The sequence below is a fragment of the Cuculus canorus genome, chromosome 3 (genome assembly GCF_017976375.1).
Source record: "Cuculus canorus isolate bCucCan1 chromosome 3, bCucCan1.pri, whole genome shotgun sequence".
Taxonomy (NCBI): Eukaryota; Metazoa; Chordata; class Aves; order Cuculiformes; family Cuculidae; genus Cuculus; species Cuculus canorus.
Genome location: NC_071403.1, coordinates 49,254,278 through 49,275,849, shown reverse-complemented (window position 1 = coordinate 49,275,849; position 21,572 = coordinate 49,254,278). Strand labels below are relative to the sequence as shown.

The 21,572-nt window shown below is 40.2% G+C and overlaps 1 protein-coding gene across 1 annotated transcript in view; it reads left to right on the top strand.

The window, feature by feature from the left end:
* The window catches only part of TIAM2 (TIAM Rac1 associated GEF 2), a 178,487-nt gene that overhangs the window by 89,924 nt on the left and 66,991 nt on the right, over window positions 1-21,572 (top strand). The window contains exons 5-7 of the mRNA XM_054062017.1: window positions 5,085-5,520; window positions 10,668-10,840; window positions 11,928-12,152. Of these exons, the coding sequence (XP_053917992.1) occupies window positions 5,085-5,520; window positions 10,668-10,840; window positions 11,928-12,152 (834 nt within the window). The remainder of the gene's footprint in view (window positions 1-5,084; window positions 5,521-10,667; window positions 10,841-11,927; window positions 12,153-21,572) is intronic.

The following is a 21,572-nucleotide window of genomic DNA, read 5'->3' as shown; positions in this document are numbered from 1 at the left end:
GTATTCTTAGAAAAAGGCATAGGAAATTGTTAGTCATTGATTTTTATCAGACAAGTATCCGGTGACAGGAAGGATAAGACTGCTTTTTGATTTTGCCTTTCTTGTGAGGCTTGGTCAGATCCTTTCTACCTTGCACACTTTGAATAACCTGCTGTCTCTTCTGTGAGTTGCCGTGTTGCAATTTGGTAACAACTATACTCTCACCAGCTCCTTTGGCTTAAAAAGGCAGAAGTACCATGTGCGGTTATGATATATCAGATGGTTAGTCCCTGATTGTAGGACTGTTCATTATGGTGATTGAAGCTTTTGTGCCTTGCTCTGAATAACGTGTCCTTTTCTCAGTACATTACTAATAGTTGATGGTGAGTCACTTGGGCTGAACGTGGGTGAAAGCTGGAATATTTCCCTATAAGTAGGCCTAAGTCCAAGCTCGGCGGATTGGTCCACCTGGCTGCCCCAACTGAAGCAAGTCAGGGAAGCCTCCTGCTTCATGGGGACGCAGGACCAGGAGGCACAGTCTTGAGATATTGAGGGCAGTCCCTTGCCATTAAAAAGGCAGTGGAATTTAATCCCTTTCATGAACAAATTGCAGCTTAAAATCAGGTGGACTTTTCCACAGCTTGAAGGCTGTTTCTAAACCCTTTTACTCTGATGCTTGCTAATTTGCAGAGTAAATGTAGTCCTGACCAGTTTGTTCTGTTGCTAGTATTGTCTGCTACATTAGCTATCCTTCCCCATCATGATTCTGTTTAGAGAGAAAAATGTCTGTCAGCCCACATTTGTGTGGCTATACAGACTTTCTTTGGTCTCCTGTCTTAAGGTAGGAAATCTGTTTGCTTTTCATTCTGGCACCCTTCCTCTGCACCTGTTTTTAAATCATCCATAAACAGATTTGGGTATAGGATATTCCAGAGGAGGCTTTGGCTGTGTTCCGTCCAGTGACTTGGATGTTTCCTTATGTCTAACTTGATCTGGTACTTGATCTGGTATATCCTGGAATTGAGTTTGCCTTTCTGATAAGTGTCTCGTGTCAAGACTTGCAGTCATTCTGTGCCATGATCCAGCAGGAAGGTGTCCTAATGTGTCCCCTCCATGCATCACTGCTACCTCCCTCGATGCATCTTTTAGGTTAAATCTTGCTGAAATGGCACTGGGGAAGAGCAGAGAGGTATATGTGATGAGTGTGAGACTTGTGGACAAGGTTTTAGGCAGGCTTGTTGCACATGCAGACGTTCCTAGAGGTGGTGGTGTAAAATCAGTGTGCAACAGTATAACGTGGAAAAAATGAGTAAATACTGTGTAAAATGAAAATCCAGCCACCAGAAACAGCTACTGCAGATAGGTATTTCAATGAAGTAAATAACCTCTTTATCAGAATAATTTCTGAAATTTCCTGATTTTATAAGCCAGAACCCTAAAGCGCTGTATAAAGAGGATTTAAAAGAAAATTACACTGAGACAACCTCTTTATTTGGCTTGAAAATTAGTATTAGATTCTACTGTCAGGCTGAGTCCTAATGAATTTAGCAGGCCGCATTGTTTCCTGCACTAATTATTATACCTATCACTTTGATGTCTTAGTTAGCCACTTTGTCTTTTCCATTATCTGTAACTATTCCAGGGTATATCTAGACACTGATGGAACTGCTTACTGCAGCTGAGCAGAAACAGTTGTAGTTTTCCATCATCACTAGGTGCAACAGAGAGAAAATGGGCAGAAAGTCATCTGGTGGGGAAACTACCAGCAGCAGTAATTTGGGTCAGAGCTCTTCAGCAGCAAACTGATACTGCTAACAGTGACAAACCTCCCTGAAGACCAGCAGAGACTGTTTGACATTGTCAATTCTGTTCTTTTAAAAAAAATAAAATACAAGTGATGATGTGATGGTGAAGTGTCTGTATTAATTTTGGATCCTGTGTCCATTTACACTACTCTGGTACTTCCTCGTTTCTACCCTTTCTGTGGGCATGGAGATAATGTAGGATTTGGTTAGTGGCTGTACATGAACAAATTGTATCTCACCCTGAACTTCAATGCTTGTTGTTCCTGTAGTGGTCCTTCACAGCAGACTCTTATGTATGCATCTGTTGTTTTTCTTATGAGTGCTTTGGGACTGCAAGAAACACATGTTTGTAATAAACTGTATATTAATGTTTTCTAGAGGACCCTGGCAGTTTCTGGAGAATAGTCAAACAATTACAGTACAGGATTTTGACACACGTGTACAGTGACAGTAAATAAAAAGATGGTGGAGTAAGCTTTCAGTTTCCCACCAAACTACAGATGGCTGGCACAGTTGCATGATCCATGTTGTATGGTGGCTTTGTGGGCATAAGCACATTACACGTGTTTCCCTGCCTCCCCCTCCTCACCCCTTGCTGCCTTTCCCTCCTTGTACCATATAACAAGCAAAACTGTTGATGCCTAAGGAGTTACTCTTAGAAAATGCTGATTAAAACTCTGCAATAAGATTTGAAGAAGATGCTTCATGACTAGGAAAACTGGATCTTTGTTGCTAGACTCAGTGATCTGAAAATGCAGATAACACTAAGCTGGGAGGAAGTGTGGATCTGCTGGAGGGTAGGGAGGCTCCGCAAAGGGATCTGAACAGGCTGGACTGCTGGGCCGAGACCAACGGCATGAGGTTTAACAAGACCAAATGCCGGGTCCTGCACTTGGGCCACAACAACCCTATGCAGCGCTACAGACTAGGGGAAGAATGGCTGGAGAGCTGCACGGAAGAGAAGGACCTGGGGGTGCTGGTTGACAGCCGACTGAACATGAGCCAGCAGTGTGCCCAGGTGGCCAAGCAGGCCAATGGCATCTTGGCTTGTATCAGAAATGGGGTCACCAGTAGGTCCAGGGAGGTGATTCTCCCTCTGTACTCGGCACTGGTGAGACTGCACCTCGAATACTGTGTTCAGTTCTGGACCCCTCACCACAAGAAGGATGTTGAGGCTCTGGAGTGTGTCCAGAGAAGAGCAACGAAGCTGGTGAAGGGGCTGGAGAACAAGTCTTACGAGGAGCGGCTGAGAGAGCTGGGGTTGTTTAGCCTGGAGAAGAGGAGGCTGAGGGGAGACCTTATTACTCTCTACAACTACCTGAAAGGAGGTTGTGGAGAGGAGGGAGCCGGCCTCTTCTCCCAAGTGACAGGGGACAGGACAAGAGGGAATGGCCTGAAGCTCCGTCAGGGGAGGTTCAGGTTGGATATCAGAAAAAAAATTCTTCACAGTAAGAGTCATCGGGCACTGGAACAGGCTGCCCAGGGAGGTGGTCGAGTCGCCTTCCCTGGAGGTGTTTAAGGAACGGGTGGATGAAGTGCTGAGGGACATGGTTTAGGGAGTGTTAGGAATGGTTGGACTCGATGATCCAATGGGTCCTTTCTAACCTTGTGATTCTGTGTGATTCTGTGAAAAGGCAGCCTAAAACTTCAACATAGCATAAGAGAGCATCAATTTAAGTTGGAACTGGCTTTTGTGAGGCCACGGCTAGCAGTGTCCTGCTGCTTGAGAAGTGGCTTGTCTGGTGACGTTTGGGAGGGCATGTGATCCCATTGTTGCTTTTGGCTGTATGCTGGAGTTCATGATGCTGTGAAAACACAGCACAGCTTTTCCGCTGCAGTTTTGAAGAGCATCAAGTAGGAAGCAAAGGAACAAAAAAGTAGTTGCTTTCAAAGCTGCTGGAAAGAGCAGCTCATGGGAGACCAAAGTTTATTTACTTTATCTTTGTACAGAAGACTGTGAGCAAATACATGCTTCTAGAGAGGCAGTCTAAACTTGAAAGGAAAGTATAATAGCTTTATTATTACTGAGAGTAATAGCTTCACTTCTTGGATTGTTTACAGTCATCTTTTCTCTTCCTTCATACTTTTCAAGCGACACTCTCAAATTTTCTTTACTGTAACAGGCAGCAGGGTTTTTTTTTTTTGTTGTATGCTATTAAATCTTGGTTACTTTTCAACATTATCACTAACACTTAATTTGAGAAGACAATGAATGGCTTCTTATGCTGTATGGTGTGGTTCTTGACAGTGAAGTTAGTCCAGAGGGCTCAGTGTGGTGTACTATGAAAATGTACGACCATCACTGGAGCCTGGGAGAGTTGGAAGCAGTCAGCACATTATTGGGAAAGCCTTAAGAAAGAAAAGGCCAAATTTGTTAACAAGGTTGACAAGCAGTAGGTAAGAAATAAGCCTATGTTAGCATCCATATCACAAGGCAAAGTTAAAGTTAAACGTGAAATGCCATCAGGCCTGAGTATTTCAAATAATGTTGGCCAGCTCTTTTAATACAAGGAATGAAGTTGTGGCATGCTGTTCGGTGTTTGAAGAGATAGTCAAGCTCCCGGGGTGTTTCCAGCAAGTCAGGAAATGCACACCTCTGCAGTCTGGAGACTGGATTTGTGCCAGTCAGCAAGTATGTCTTGTCCTTTTTTTAAAATCATATATTCTGTTAGATTAGATTTTTGTCAATTGGTCAATGCTAACAAGATTAAAATGTTCTCAAGTTTTGACCTTTTTTTTGTGTTGGTTAAGCACAGTTTATATCACAAATAGAAACCTGAAATAAAATCAGCCTGGCTGTCCTGTAGTTAGATGTAGCTGCCTTGCGCAAATGGAGTGTCATGGAAGTTCTGAAAACCTTGTAAAAATAAAGTAAGTTCTCGTGACACTATTCCAGCTTGTACTCAAACAGACGGCATGTAAGCAGTGATGCCTGGGTTTCAGCCAGAGGATATAACTGTCTCCTGGAGTACATCAGGTTTCAGACAGTAGAAGCCCCAGTAGTTACTAGTGAATTTTGAGATTACTTGCAGGTCTCTGAGTTACCAAAGTTCACAGACTTAATTGAGCTTAATGGGATTTTGCTGAGAAAACCCTGACTGGTGTCACTGATGGTGTCAGTGGCTGCCAAGGCAAAGCCTACTATGTAATGGTGAAAAGATGTGGCCCTTGATGAAGGAACTGTTCATGGTGAAACACGAAACAAATTTAAATGCCAAATGAGGTGTGTCTCTTCATCGTGGTTCTGGTGACTGATTGCTGGTGACTTCCTTTTTTTTTTTTTTTTTTTTTTTTGTGCAGGAGCCAAAATGTAAAGAAGGGAGTGAATACTTTGACAGCAGAACGGACAACGTCACCACGGACACGCTAGCGTCGTCGCAATTCTCTGCTTTGCTGTGGTCACCTGGCTCCAGCCATATCCTGTCCCAGAGAAGTGAGTCCACCAACGCAGTCAGCAGTGATGCTCTGAGGCAGAACATTTATGAAAACTTCATGCGGGAGCTGGAGATGAGCAGGACAAACCTGGAGAACACAGAGACCTCATCAGAAACAGAGGACTCTAGCGGCGAGTCCCTCAGCTCCTTAGAGCAGCTGGATTTGCTGTACGAGAAGGAGCAAGGAGTGGTGCGAAAGGCAGGGTGGCTGTTCTTCAAACCGCTGGTGACCTTGCAGAAGGAGAAGAAGCTGGAGCTCGTCACACGTCGAAAGTGGAAGCAGTACTGGGTCACACTGAAAGGTAAATCACCATGTTGGTCCTTTGGCTTGGCAGCGGCAGTTATTTCCCTTATGTCTCAGCAACTTTTCACGTGCTGGTTTCTGTTAACAGGTTCAAGGGGATCAGAAATTCAAGTCTGACTTTACATAGTCTACCTCTGTGGTTAAAGTGGAGCATGAGCCTAAGCAGACCACTAAATTGAGTTTGTTTGGTATTGCATGTGTAGCCCCACATTTCATACCATAGCCAAAATTGTTTTATCTGAAATCCCAGTCTCTGTACTTGCACAGAATTGGGGGTTTAGAAGATGCTTTTGGATGTTTGGAGGTCAAAGACCAAATTGAAACAACACTGAGAAAAATACAGAATTTACTTCTCTGTCTTGGGGGAGTCGAAATTTAAGAGTCAGGAGAAGTCCCTAGTGCCCAGTTCCCTGTCACAGGGGTCCTTGGATTCTGCTATGAGTTTTACTTAAAGTTGGAATAAGTCAACTTGAAAATGTTCAGTTAATTTCCAGTGCGTCAGGTGACAACACAATGAAGAGGTCAACTCCATGTGCTAGAGCATTTACACGGAAAATTGTGCACTTCAGGACAGAGGAGGCCAAAGCAGCAGCAGTAGGGGAAACCCTGCGGTGCCTGAGGCTTAACTGCCATGGACCACTCCTAGGGCTTGCCAGTCTTTCTCCTTTCCCTGGACTGTCTTTCACTTTGCTCGGTCCCTGCAATACCAATGCCTTCTGGCTTTTGCTGTGCCCATCTTTCCATCTCCCTGGTCTGTTGCTGCTGTGAAACAACCCCGTGGGAAGGCAATCCACTTAAAAAGAGGCTGCTGCTAGTAGGGTGCAGTGTGGTGGCTGTACTCAGCACTGAACTGGTGGTGCATGTTGATGGCTCAGAGTAATAGAGCAGGTTGGTGTGCCTTAAGAAGTGTATGGGTGTCAGGAAGTGTGGGAAGGAAAATAATATCTCTTGTGGGGAGGAAGAGGAATTTAATGAATGAGTTCATAGGCTTTGGGGTTTGTTGTTTTTTTTCTTTTCCTGAATTGCACCCAGAAGATTTGCCTTCAGTAAATCTAATGCTAAGTTAATGAGTAAGGAAATGATCAAATGCAATGATTTCCTAGCATATCTGGGGCTGAAGGAGAGAAAATAACAACTTTCCCACAGGTTGCCCTTTTCAAAATTCTGCATGGGTGTAGACCTGAAGAAAAAGGAACAGCAAACAACAAGTGCTGAGAATATTGTCCTTGATAGTGGTGATTTAAAAGAATCAAACTCACAAAAAGAATGTAGTAATTCTGCCTAATAATTCAGAGACATGTTATCAAGGGATCAAGATGTAGGCAGTCTTAACAGTTAAACTCACTTATCTTGATCATCGGATAGCATGATTCATGCTTACAAGCAGTGTATACAAAGGGAAGAAAAATATTTGATTGCCACCTTCTTATTATATGTGTTTGCATTATAGAGTATGAATATGAGTTTGATCTGCATCTTCTAAAATTCAAGTATTTGCTAAACAACCCTATCAAAACTTTAAACTGAAGTACGCTATGTACTAGTAGTTCATGTATTTCTGGGGTAATGAAGCGCTGGGAAGGAATTCAGGTGCTTTGTGCTCAGTCCTTTGCTATAAAATTTGCTTATTGATGACCTTGAACAAGTGGTGTCCCTTCTTGCTACCTGAATTTCCCCAGCAACAAAAAAAAGAATAATGAAATTATTTGTAAAGTGCTTTATTAACTTCTGACATTATAAGTAGTAGTAGTTACAACACTTTTTTTACTTTGAGTAGGTGACATGGCTGCATACATGGTGCAGAATCTCTTCCACTTTGTTAGATGTTTTAAATATACACTCCTTGTTTCCTTGATCTCATACCTTTATTGTGCAGTGGAGACTTCTGATGCCAAAATAAACTTTCCTGTCTGGGTATCAAGGCGTAGTTCTGTTTTCATAATATGCTGTATCGAGACCAAGGTGCTTGCTTTGGTTCTCCTTATACAGGGTTTTGAATAAATCTGTATTTAATTTGTTCTTGAAATTTAAATAGACAAGATATTTTAAAATATGACTTAAAATAGCCACATATGCAAATGGAGAACAGCATGTTTCTTTGCACTCAGTTGAAATGTGTTTAATTATAAATATGGAGAAGGCTTGTAACCATCTGGTTACCTGCCAGGTTTTGAAGAATACATGTCCTGAGGCCTCTGCTCTACTTCCAGGGCCACCAAGACCTGAGCTTGAATAGTAACCCATTAAGAAGAGGAACAGTCTATCTGTTAACACCCTATCTATTAACAAGAGGACTCTATCTGTCCTGTCTAATAAGTTTATTTTAATGAGAGTAATTACTTTTCCATTGCCCACCCCCTTAAGTTCAAGTGTGGATTAAAATACTTGGACAATAATCAGTCCCAGTGGGTCTGTCAGAATTTATGAAACTAGCTGCTTCCAGGGATCACTTGGCTCGACTTGAAGATGTACCTGGGGTACCACACACCTAAACACACATGCATGCCCTTCAAAATGTTTTATTTATGTACCTATAAACTGACAGGATAAAAAAAATGTATCTTTGGTTAACTTTTTGATAACACATAGGGAAATATGGGAGTTTAAAATGGAACTTAATTTGCCCTTTCCTAAAATGCAGACGTGGAAGTGGTTATACAGTCCTGCTGTTGCTGAATATAAGATGGGACTTGATTTTTTTGGTTTAGTTTGCCCTGCTACATTGAAATGATGACAGTATTGCCATGCCTCATATGCAGAATGTAACAAACAATATCCTCTTCCAACTGCAGAGATCTCCAAGTGTTTCTGTGTCATAAAGAGAAGATCAAGTGAGGGCTGCTAAGGGGAAAGGATAGGACCAACCCTGCAGGATTTGCTCTTACCTGAAGTAGTCTGCCAGAGACTCTAGACAGTAATAGGAAAAGGTGCATTTAAGTACTATAGAGGCATTTATATTTATTGGAATCCTTCCTTTGAAAACTTTTAAGTCATCAGATGATTTGTCAGTAACCTCTGATATATATTTCCCTTTTTTTTTTTTTTTTTTTTAACTGTATTACATTCACTGGCACTGGAGGATGTGATGAAATCCATCTGATGGATCTCACTTTTCAGACGCTTTAGATTTGGACAGTATGAGGACAAGTGTATTCCAACACATTTCACAGGAAATTTGCCCCATAATCTCTAATGGGCCCATCCTTCCTTCCTTTACCAGACAGAAGAATCCTAAAAAACTCGATTATGGTTCTGATTTCAGGTTTGACCTTTGAGGAAGCTCCCCTCAGATTTACATCACTTTGGATGATGTGTCTGGGATTTTTAGTACAACATTAAGTGTAAATGTTAGAGAAGCGCCAAAATTCGGTTGAACTCTGTTTTTACCTAACTATTTTAAAAGCATCTATGAAGGAAACATTACTGTTTTGCAAGTTTTGCAACATCCCCTTGATATCTAATTCCTAGGTATATTTGCATGTTCGTGCATACACACAGTGTGCCAAAAGCCTGAAAATCAACAAGTCAACACAAAATCTCAGTTTTGGTGCTGCCCTGTGTTGTGGTGTCTCTTTAGCATGAAGGAAGAACAACAACAAAAAATGGACTAGAGAGATAACAATGGTGTAGCCTTGCAAACTTAATCCCTTTATTCACCAAGTTTCAAGCCCTCTACTGAATATGTGTAGGGGATTACAGCAGTAATATATTCATGGGTCACTAAGCCCTAAGATCCACTGTGATCATTTAGTCTAACTCACTATGTAATGTGGCCATAGAATTTCTCCAAATTAATTCCTGAATAAATTTGAGGAGATCTTTTGGAGAAGGCTCGTCTCGCTGCAGAATCCACCACCAGCCCCAGATCATCCTAAGAGCTTAGGTTGTTCTCAGTTTTCCAAATGTATTTATAGTATCTGGTCTTAGTTCTTCCATGTTAAACATCTGGCCATATTATAGTAATGATGAATCTTCCAGATTAAAAGAAAACAATCAACCCCCACACCAAACTCACTAGTATTAAACTGCCATCTCCCAGGACTGAAAGGTAGCTTCATTTACTTAATTTCTCTCAATGCACAACTAGTGTAAGAAATTCTTGAGAAAAATAGGCTAGGTTTTAACTAGATTATTTTAGTAAAGCAGTTCAGTCTATGCCCCTTGGACAGGCAAATCAGCGAATCTCAGAGGACAGTGGACTGTAACATGGGACAGGAATGTCAGGGATGGATGGATGGAACAGGCCCTTCTTAAGCCCTCTCCATTGCCAAAGACAAGATGGCAGTGTACTCATACTGCTGGGGACTGTGATCAGATGTCTTCTGCTGTTCTACAGAAGTAATTCCTCTTGTTATAGTCAGGATTGAAGGATGAAGTTTATTTTCTGGATGCAAGGCTTGTACTTTACATGTTATACCATTGATGAGACTGAACATGCTCAAACTCCAGCCCTTTCTAAATAACTCAGATTGTTTTCATTGTCTAAATCCACAGTTTGCAGGCAGATTCAAGGAAATCCAGTTTAAATTTGGGAAGTTTATTCATTAAGCATTTTGCTTGAAGACAAAAGTTTCTGCAAATCTTTTCAACAAATACAAAGATTTCTTAGGTGGCTGTTATGAGAAAGTGAGTTCAATTTAATAAAGAAACACAATAGTGAATTTAACTAAGCAGGAATTAATCTTTTCTACATGGTTTAACATTTTAATAGGCTGACTTTATTCATAGAGTGACAGAGTAGTTTGGGTCAGAAGGGACCTTTTAAAGATCATCCAGTCCAACCCCTCTGCCATGGACAGGGACATATTTCACTAGATCAGGTTGCTCAAATCCCATCTGACCTGACCTTCAACTCTTCCATACTGAGGTACTTACTGGTTTTTGTTTTTTTCCTTCGGTCAGTGAGTATTCATTGTGTCCCTATGAGATGTCTGTTCCAACTCTCATTGGCAAATTCATTACTATCTTTACCTTTTTTCCAGTTCAGAATATCTTCCTTTTTTCTCTGTTTTATAAGAGGGGCCAAATTGATGTTCCCCATCATTGAAAGGTATCTTAATGACAAAAGCATTAATATGAGAGAACTCAAATGTGAGATCTAGAACATGCTTTCTCCTTATGTTTTTTTTCCTCTGAACTGTAAAGGTTGTACTCTGCTGTTTTATGAAACCTATGGAAGGAACTCGATGGAGCAGAGCAGTTTGCCTCGATATGCTCTCTTTGCAGAAGATAGTATAGTACAAGCTGTTCCAGAACATCCCAAGAAAGAAAATGTATTCTGCCTCAGCAATTCTTTTGGAGATGTCTACCTATTTCAGGTAACAGAGTATGCATATGTAATTTTGTGGTTGTTTCCATTTTACAATGTCTTTGTGAGTATGCACTTGCACGTACATGCACACGCGTACACAGATCATGTTTGTGTGTTTGCCTTAACAATAATAGTATAGCTACAATATTATACTATACTATTATACTGGTTAAAGTGTATAGTATGTCTTCAGGTATATGATATTACAGCAGTTGGCTCAGTTAATTATGGTTCAGAAATAAAAATATGGTTCAAAAAAATTTGCAGATCGCAAATCTGCATGACTAGTCTTTTGGTACTTAGTGGTTACAAACTTCTAGAAAATCACCTTAATTATAATTTTTTTTCGCTTCTATTAGCATTTCATCCTTTATAGAATGGTGGGCTCAGCCCTTAATCTGGTAGCCACAAACAGAGTTTGCTTGAGTGAGACATTCAAAAAAGAATGCTAAAAATAATCTAAAAATCTTGGCTGCTTAACTGCACCACTGGAAATGTTACTAAAGAACAGTATTAGGTGGAACTGCCTGCATAAAAACATATTGATTCGTAGGCACACTTGTAACTATCTCCAGAGACATTTTGTGCAGATATATTCTCTTCACTTTGCTGTCCTCTCTCCACTATTTTTGCATATTTAAGCAAGCAAGCAAGCACCTTTTCTCAGACCTTATATATGGAATCGTTTATTTTGCTGTGTTTCTTGCTAAAGAGGAGGTTTATATTTGAAACCTGTTGTTTTGAAACTGTTGCTTTTTACCTTAATTAATTGGAGGGATGAAGGATGCAAGTCACATTTTCCCACAGCTTGTGGTGCTCTCTTGTGCTTGTGGAGCCCTCAGACCTTGTATATCTAAGAAGTGGAAGCTGAAGATTGGAGGCAAGTCATGACAGAGTTCAAAAAAAGCCCACAGTTCCTTTATTTGCACTATTTTAAAGGTAAAATCTTCTGTCACTGGTTTTAAGATAAAGTGCCTAAGATTTCAGTGAAGCTGTCAAGAAATTCTTGTCCTAAAGCTGCTGATTCTTTATTTCTTCAAATTTTTTTTTCCTCTTATCTTCTGGTAATGTTGCACCATTGATTTGTTTCACAGGCGACAAGCCAGACAGATCTGGAAAACTGGGTTACTGCCATACATTCAGCCTGTGCATCTCTCTTTGCGAAGAAGCTTGGGAAAGAGGACACAGTAAGGCTGCTGAAAAATCAAACCAAAAGTCTCTTCCAGAAGATTGACATGGACAGCAAGATGAAAAAGATGGCAGAGTTGCAGCTCTCAATTGTCAGCGATCCAAAAAACAGAAAGGCCATAGAGAATCAGGTATTGGAAGCAATGGTTTTACAGGAGCATACTTATCATTTTTTCTTGCTTTGGACTCTGACTAGTTGTGCTTTTTAGGCCTGAGAGTAATTGTCTTGGGGATAGCTGGCACAGTAGTTTTAATTATTGCCAGATTTCTACAGCAATCCAGAGCAGCGCGGGAGGTGGACTTCTCAAAGCTGAGGATCAGACTGATTTGTTTATGAGGACAAAGCTATTTCTTTTCTCTTCTGGAAAACTGCAATTAATTTTCATTGCTTTATGATGTGTTTAGCTGTTAATAATATCTTGCTGTTACATGGCACGCCACAGAACATACAGTAAGGTCTGTGAATAATTCAATTTGTTATTGAATTGCAGTACAGATTTAAGAGTAGGTGCTTAGAAATACCATTCTGTACCTTAAGACAGGACATGAAGAGTACTTTATCAAAATAAATTGGAGGAGGGACTGAGGCAGACAAAACCATGTGCTTTGGTTGAAATTTATCGCTAGGCTTCTTAAAAAGCCTTGTGAGTACCACTGGTAGCCACTGGAGCATTACACCAGGATCAGTTCAAAGAAAAAGGGGACACTTAGTCACTAACAGCACTGCTTGTAGCCCATCTAGCTGTGTGCTGGGAATTCTTTATCTCAGTATAAGCCCAGACCCATCACTCCTTAGCTTGAGAGAACTAACATAGTACAGGCAAGATCTTCGCCCATGGTTGGAGCAGACAAAATGTTTGCGTCCAGACTTGTGCTGAGGCTAATTTTGTCTTATTACAGCAAGAAATGATCTGAGTCATCAGTTGCCTTCTCCTGCAAATCTAGGTATGGCTTCTGAACACGATGTGTTATTCTGATCACATTTTCATATTATGGTGGTAGGAATGCCTGAATCTTGGAACATTCACCACTAAGATTTGTTTTTAAAACAAAAACTGATCAACTCCTCCAAAATTTAGCGTCCATGGTGTGTGCGTACCTTAGCTTTTACCTGAGCCATGCCTAAGACAAGAGGTCAGGGCAGATGAGCAGCTAGAACCATTCCTCAGTGAAAAGGGTCACATTGTTGTCTGTGCAGTGGTGCACAGACATCAAGCCTTACTCTGCTCTCGCTTCCAGCACCTGAATCAGGAACCACTCCAGTGATACCGTATGGAAGTACGTCTCGAGGTGTTGACAATCTTACCCATGTCCTTAGTTCTGCAGACAGCAACTGACAAAAGATGCTTTCATTAGACAACCTTAGTGTTCAGGCAAAGGCTTCGCTACCGAGGGTCACTTGTACTAAAATTGTCTAGCGGTTTAGCCTAATAGGTCTGTATCTTTTATTAGCCTATTAACAGAAGACATCGGATAATTTGAATGCATTGGCTGGTATTTGAGAGCCCATCTCTATCTGCCTTTCCATTCAGAAATTTTGCTGTCATTACTTTAGGCTGCACGTTATGGACTCTTGATTAGCAACAACAGTGTATTTACTATGATCCAATACAGCATAATTATGTTTCTTTGGTTAGTGGAGCATTTTTAGTTTCATGAATTTGATGCTTATCATATTTAAGATGCTTACTATACTATTTTGAACTTGATGAAAGGCGGACTGACTGGTACTGATTTCACTGTCAAGCTTCTGTAGCACACTTCAGTCTGAAGCTGTATGAGTAGAATTCAGTAACTATGCAGGTTTGTGTAGGAATTTGTGGTGCAGATGTTCATAAACCCTTAGAACGCTCTAATATTAATTATTTATTAATCCAGTTCACTTATTTCATGGTCTAGAGCCCAGTGAAGTGAATGAAGGAGGAAAAAAATTAAGCATCCTTTTATTGCTGTAGCTTTTGAGACCTAGAAGAAGATAATAGACATCTCTGGAAATCTGTATTTGTAGCACGTGATGCAGCAAGGAAAAATACTGATGTATATTAACTTAGTTTACCCCTCCCTCCATTAGATAGCAATATTAGTAATTTATTTAGAGTTAGCTGAAGAGTATTAATGATAAATATCTGCTAGTTAGATGTTCTGTCCTTGAACAACTGCCATTGTTTTCCAGTTCTGTCCCTGGAAGAAGTTGGGTGCATTCTACTAGAACTGAATCCATTCAAAATAATCTTCTGTTGATGGGTGTCTCAAAATATTGAATGAGGGCAAACCAGTGAGACAGAGTGAGGTGGATCATGTCTAAGCATCTGCTAGTTAGCAAACAATAAATTTATAATGAGCCTTTTCTTCAGTCTTTATCCCTTGATCTCTATAAAATCTCTCCTTACAACTGGTGAAGTTTTGTTGCCAAAGTCGCTTCAGAGAAATGTCAGTAGCAAACAGAGTTTTCTTTTCTTATCTTTTGATTTCATGTCTTGGAGGTGGGCTTTTGCAAAGGAAAAAAATATCTTGATGTAATTACTAACCAGGACTTCTTATTATACTTTGTAACAATATTGAAAAAACTGTTCCTGGGGGAGAAATTCGCATGTGTGTAGCTCAGTTATTTAGTAACTGTGGATGTCTGGGTTTGGTTTTGTGTAAATCTAATGGTGTTTTCAGTCATGTGGCAGTTACGTTCCTCCCTGCTGAAGTATATTGTATTGCCAATACTGTAGTTTATAAGCATGCCCTACATCCTGTGCTGGAAAATTCCACTGGTGATATATTTTGGGAAGTCAGCGGAAATAGTGTGATTGAATTCAGAACCACCATGGTGGTTTTTTCTGTAGAAAGACAAGGCACAGTCTTCATTTATTTTCCCTGGGGAATTGTCTTGGAAAGTGTGATTTCTAAATCCTTTTTCCCTTTCCTTCCTCTTCCTCAGAAAAACAACCACCCAACCTCAAGTTTCTGTTTTCTTTCACATCTGTATTGATTTAAAACCAATACTTGTCTGCTGAAGACTTAGTAATTCACAGGGCTTTACAAGCATGCAAAACTTTTTCTTGTTTCACAGTTACCAGCATCTGAAAAGCAGTTGCAGTAAGGAAATCTGAATTTCCAGAATGGCTATAGATATTTTAATGTTCATACATGTTTCTTTTTGGTGTACAGCGAGTGAACTGAAGGAGCTTATCTGTTACTATCTTTTAAATTTGGTGGATTTGCAGACTAGCAATTGATAAGCTTGTACAAAGCAGAAGTGGTGCAAACAAAAAAATGACAAGAAAGTTACTAGTTTTCTGGAGGCATGTCTGATTTAGAGACTTGATGCTGTCAAATTGGTTGAGAAATATCTTCAACCTGGTGGCCTAGATCAAAAATTTCTCCTATCTGAGCTTACTGGTCCAGTAATAATAGTAGACTTCTTAGCTGTTTAATATAAAATTGTGGCCCTTGCAAAGCTGTTGGTATTGTTGGGCACTTTAGAAGACATCAATGAAGCATCTGCAAGAGCGGTACACAGCAGACAGTTGCATTAGGCCACTGGCAGCATAGCTGCAAATCACAGTTCTGCACATACTACCTACAGCCACCTGTGTTTGTATTCCTCTGTGCAATAAGTACGTTGTAGGTGGTGATATGCCCTCTGGGTGCAACTTCTCCCCTAAACTGAAGAGAATTAGGAAGGAAGGTAGCAAGTTTGAAAATCCCCGGGTGCAGAGGTGAAATTCAAAGCCCATGAGGTCAGTCTTTAAAAAAGTTAGTTTTCCTATCTGTTTAACCTGCTAGGGGAATCACAGTGTTTACTGTGAATCTTGAGCCCTGTCTAACTACCACAGAAGTTAGGGAATGGGATTATTAGGGTTTATACAGAACTCTTTTAACAAAATGTTGCACGTTAAGTCAAAAGCAAGGCTGTTTGTGCCTGCAGAACTGCTTTTAATGAGATCAAAAATCTACCTTACAGTGAAGGCAGCGTAGCTCTGGATGTACTTCGCAATGTACTCAGTACAGAAATTTATTCTGTTGTCTTATTTTAGAACAATAATATGAATAATAGTTTCTTTAAAGGATTCTGGGTTTTTCTCTTACAATTTTAATATATTGGTATAATCATGTTTTCCAAGCTATTCAGAGGTTTCTGATGTGATTCATATTTTCTGTGCTCATGATACCTAACTTACTTATCAGATGATTCATGAAGATAGGTATTTACTTGCAAGGGCTGAAATGATGAGACATTAATAAGAAGAATATGCTTGGAGATTATTTTTAGGGAAGTTTTCATGTCTGCCCTCCAACTTGCCAGTTTTGCTGTCTACAAATCTAGTGTGAATCGCAATGTACAGTTACTTCTCCCATATCCTCCTAAATTGGAAAGCATTGTCTAAACTTGTTATAACTGGTCTTCAGTTTGGGTGGTCTTTGAACTGTGTAGAGCAGAGCTCCACTTTCTGAGAGATTCACTAGTATTTCTTTTCAGGTGTCACTCTTCACCTTCTTCCAAGTGACAGGGGACAGGACTAGAGGGAATGGCCTGAAGCTCCGTCAGGGGAGGTTCAGGTTGGATATCAGAAAAAAATTCTTCACAGTAAGAGTCATTGGGTACTGGAACAGGCTGCCCAGGGAGGTGGTCGAGTCGCCTTCCCTGGAGGTGTTTAAGGAACGGGTGGATGAAGTACTTAGGGACATGGTTTAGGGAGTGTTAGGAACGGTTGGACTCGATGATCCAATGGGTCCTTTCCAACCTTGTGATTCTGTGATTCTGTGATTCTGTGATTCTTCAGTGTAGGATTGTCCCCGTCTACATCATTAGCAAAATCCTTGTTTGGTAGTAAACTGTCACTGAGGAATGAAATGATTAGGCAGCCAGGAAAGTTAAAGAAGGTTATCTGCATTCTCCTCACTGTTGTAATTACTGTTTTGCATGTTGGTCAATTTCCATCTTTGTTTCACAAAGATTTAGTATAAAATAATGACAAATTAATGAACTATTACTGAATTTGGAGTTGCATAGCATTATCTCATACAGTGGAGTTGGTGGTGGAGCCAGTGCAGGAAAGACTGATCTTTTGGTTTTGGGGGAGGGGCAGCTGGATAGTAAGATTTTAGTGGCTTTCTTAATTGCTTCCCTAGCTATAGTCATACATGTGATACTGCCAATTTCAATGAAATTATTGACAGGAATGTAAATTAGGTACACATGGTGGTATTGGTAATAAGAGTTCTTCTGTCTTTTTTGGTTAGAAATTATGAAAATTCTGTCCTTTAAAAGCAAGCAGAAAGATTTCATTTATTGTAAAAAAAAAAAGCTATTATTCTCTTGTTATTTCAGAAAGTTTTCTTAACCACTTTTTTGAGTCACTAGGCAGAATGAAGAATAAAGGCTATTACTAATTGCATATCACTGCCTATCATTGTTGTTGTACTCTGTTATGTTCCCTTCATTTCTTTCTTGGAGCTAAATGTTATGGTAGTATCTCTGTGGTGTCCTTTAAAGTAATGGAATTTCTGAGAGAGCGATGTTTTTGTTTCTTCAAGGTCTCTTTAGGAAATAATGACAATAAAACTCTTCTCCTTCCCCAGAAACCAAGTGACTCATTTATCCAGATGGGTACAATATGAATTGTGTCTGAGAACCAGGGACTGGAATGCAAAGAGTTTGGTGTTGTTTGTAAAGTGGTTGAAAAGCTGTTCATATAAAATAGCAGCAGAAGTTTCTTTTCAATCCATAAAGTTCCCTACATCAGCTTGCAGAGGCACTTTCCGCCTGGGAAGGCGATGTTGCAAAAGGGAAAATTCTGATTTTTTTTTTTTTTTTTTTGCTGCTACAAATAGTGAATTGTGTCAGTTAGGAGCTCATGTTTCTATGTGGTACAAGAACTTTTACTAACTCCTTCAGTTTTAAAGGCTTAAGCACTGAAAGAAGACCCTTCTCCCTGTGCATTTTCTCTTTCACGCTAACTTAAATAAGTGCCAAGTGGAAAATTGGTATTTTGTTATCAGGTGAGCTGTCCAGGAAGTTCTTCGGTGCTTCTCTGGGTCCTGGAAGTATTGCTACTTTGAGTCGGTATGGTATGGCACTGCTTTCTGCCATTCAGATATTGATTTGGACTTTATTACACTGAGCTCTTCTTACTTTGTACAGAACAGGTGTTTGAGAATATGACAGCCCTTCCTCAGCCCCCCGAAAGATGCAGTTTACACTATACCATAAGAAGCATGAGGAGCCAGGGACCATCCCTGAGCAACACCATCAGCACTGCCTTCACTAGGAGTGTTGGGACTCTCCCTTTTACAGTCTGCTAACCCTAGGCATGTTCTACTGGAGGTGGAAGTGCCACAAGAAATGCCACCATGTCACCTGCAGAGAGGACTGTATAGCACATAGGAACAATGGTTCCCCACATCACCTGTAGGAAACCACTGCTCTGTATAGCCTGGTCTGGATGAATTTACCCCTCACCTTTCCCAAACTCACATTTTAGAGCTTACCTATAGAGGATCTAGCAGGGTTATTGCATTGGGAGACCTGCTTTTGAACATCTTTATGTAGCTCATCTGCTTGCATGATTAAAATATAACTAATTTACAGTTGTTTCTTAGCATCTTAATAAATTTTTCACTAGCCTGGAAAATTGGATATTTATGTTCTGAAAACAATCATTACTGCTGAAGTACTGCCAGAAGTATCACACTGACGTTCCTTGGTATGTTAACTCTTAAAAACTCACTCCTGAACTAAGACACTGATGCAGAAGTTTACTTCTTCACTTAGCCATCCCGATGTAATTACTCTCTTGTCCCTGCACCAGGCTTCCTTGCATGAGTTTTCCTAGTGGGCCAAACTAAATTATTCATGGCCCTAATTCTTAAGGCTTCCTGCATTTTACTCCTTTCTAACTCTCCACCACAGCCTTATTTTTCTCTATATATGACAGGAATCCTGTTGAGCTGACTATCTTTGGGTGGCCTCTACTTGCCTCTCTCTCATGCTGCCACTAAACACAGAAATCCTTGCCTAACGTTTCCCTGTACTGAGAATGATGTCCTCCCTTTCCTCAAGGAAAAGCCTTTAATGCTTTTCCTAGAAATTCATATGGAGGTTTTGAAACAGTGAGAGAAGGATGATGGTTTTGGATGCCCTGGGCTCTGTAGCTGGCAGCGCAGGCGAGCGCAACAGCTGAGCAGATCGCGTGAGGAGTGTTTCATGTCTGCTTGCTTGTTTTGGCGTGGCTCACTATGGGCCATCTCTCTTATCTCTTTGCAGACTTTCTTTGTGCTGCTGTTGGACTTTGTCATCCATTCTCATTCTCACAAATGTCTGGTGCAACCACTTTTTCCCGTTTGCTTTTGAGCAGATTTCAAAAGGGCCGTTTTGCCTATGCATGGTGAATTTAATTCCTTGAGCTGTCTTTTGGACAGTCCTCCCATATGGGACAGATTTGCCTCACACAATAGCAGAATAAGGATTGCAGCAGCTAGTCTGCAGGCTGTAAATTAACTTCATGAACCAGGTCATACTGTGCTTTGAAGTTGCTGCTTTTTTTATTTGTGTGCTTCCCCTGTTTAGTCTTCAAGAATATAACTCTTTAGAAAGAATTATCATAGTTTAAAAGACCAAGACAAATAGCAGCTGGTATTGGTTCGTGGTCTGCAGTTGGTTCCAAGACATCCCTGGCTTTGATAAGACTACAAGACAAGAAATTGCCTGCCTGCAGCTTTTGCTAATGCCATTAAATGTAACATTGTGATTACTGATGCTTTTGGAGCTGATTAGCTAGCATCCTATATAACTGGTAAACACTGTAATTTAATTATCTCTTCAGAATGTCTTCATGTTGTACCCAACCTTTGTAGATTATCTTTATTTTTAAATGTAAGTTAGTTTAAATGTTTAATGGGAATTTTGAAGAAAGCCTTGGAAACAACAAGGATGTCTGTGTTCAGCTCGTGCTAAATGAGGACAGGATGCTCTGCTCCAGCAGCAGCCAGAACAAGCTTTGCTCTGTTTCCAAGCTGCTCAAAGTTGGCTTGGCTCTTTGCCCATGGAGGTGTCATCCCAAAGGGAAAGACTTCACCTGAGCTTGTAGCTTTTGGCTTTGTGAAAAGCTGACAACCATGTTTTTATTCCAGTTGGGTGTTGACAAAGAGCTCATGGCAAAACCTTCTGTTGGAGTCGTCCCATGTGTAAAGCACTGGCAGGCACAAAAATACTGAGAGGAGTATCTGAGAACATAAAGAAAGCAAAGTAAAGGGCAGTGATCAAATAAATCCAACTAAAAGTGATTATTCTTTCTGGGGTGCAAACAATGCATGTTTTGAATGTCTGTGGCAAGAGATTAGATGAGGCATCTTTGTTTATATGTATGCACCTATCTTTTTTCTCTGGACTTTTGGGAATTGATCTGACGATAAGCTTTTATAAATTCTATGTTTTTGCTTCTAATAGTTATTCCTTGAAAGTTTTGTTGGTTTTTTTTTTCTTTTTTAAGCGTACTGTAAATTCCGGTTTTGCATTCACAAATGTACAAAACAATATATTGTCTTCCCTTTCTTCATCCTACTTGCCAAATGGGATTGCCTCTTAGTTCCAAAAGTATAGCTATAACTAATGCCGCAGTTTGTGAGCACACATGTAAGGAAATCACACTGGGTAAGGCCTCTATCAGTTGTAGTACAAGCCTTAGCACCTCTTTAACAGGAACTTTTTTGCCATTTCATTGCTCACTTCTTCACTATTGAAAGTAAGAGGCAAGATACTTATTTAGGTTTTTTTAATATTTGGCAGCATTATAAGGAAACTGAACTGATTTTGCTTCTAGATGGGAGTGCATAGTTCACCTGAAATTTTTATTATATTTATCAGCTTGTTTTCTAAGTCACAAAGGTGCTTGTCCCAGCTTTGGGTAATCTTAGTGTAAGGTGATAATGTCCTGTGGGGATAGGCAGGCGTGCCAGTGAGAGGTACAAAGTCAATTCACATTAGAGAAAATGTGATGAACTTTCTCTGCAGCCATAAACTATCTGCTGAACAACCATCATGCACTGATTGGATCTGACCTCAGAAGATCTTTGTCAGGGGATCTTAACAATCTTCAGTACGTCAACTTGGTGTACATTAACCTAATGGATATACCATTTCTGCCTTCTCATGTGTTAATGTGCCTACACTATTAAACGCAGCTTTCTTTTAATGGTACTGTTCATTGGTATTAATGTATATTCTACACTGTGGGGCAAATTTCAGTTGCAACTGCTGATCGGGAAGTTGGGGAAATGAAAAGCAAAATTTGACTTTTGTGCAGTGCAGAAGATATATGTTTGTGTAGATGAGCCTTGTTTCAGAGCTTTATTTGCCTAGCAAATATTTGGGTCTCTTTGCTTTGCTAATTTTACATTAAAACTGGATTAAGCTGTCCATTACGTCTGCATGTGCCTGTGTTAGATACATTTAAAATCGCGTGAAGGATATGTATATATTCTTGCTTTTGGTCTCATGGTTTGTATTAGGCATATATAGCTCATTTTTTCAGTTTTTCAGCGTAAGCATGTCTTAACCT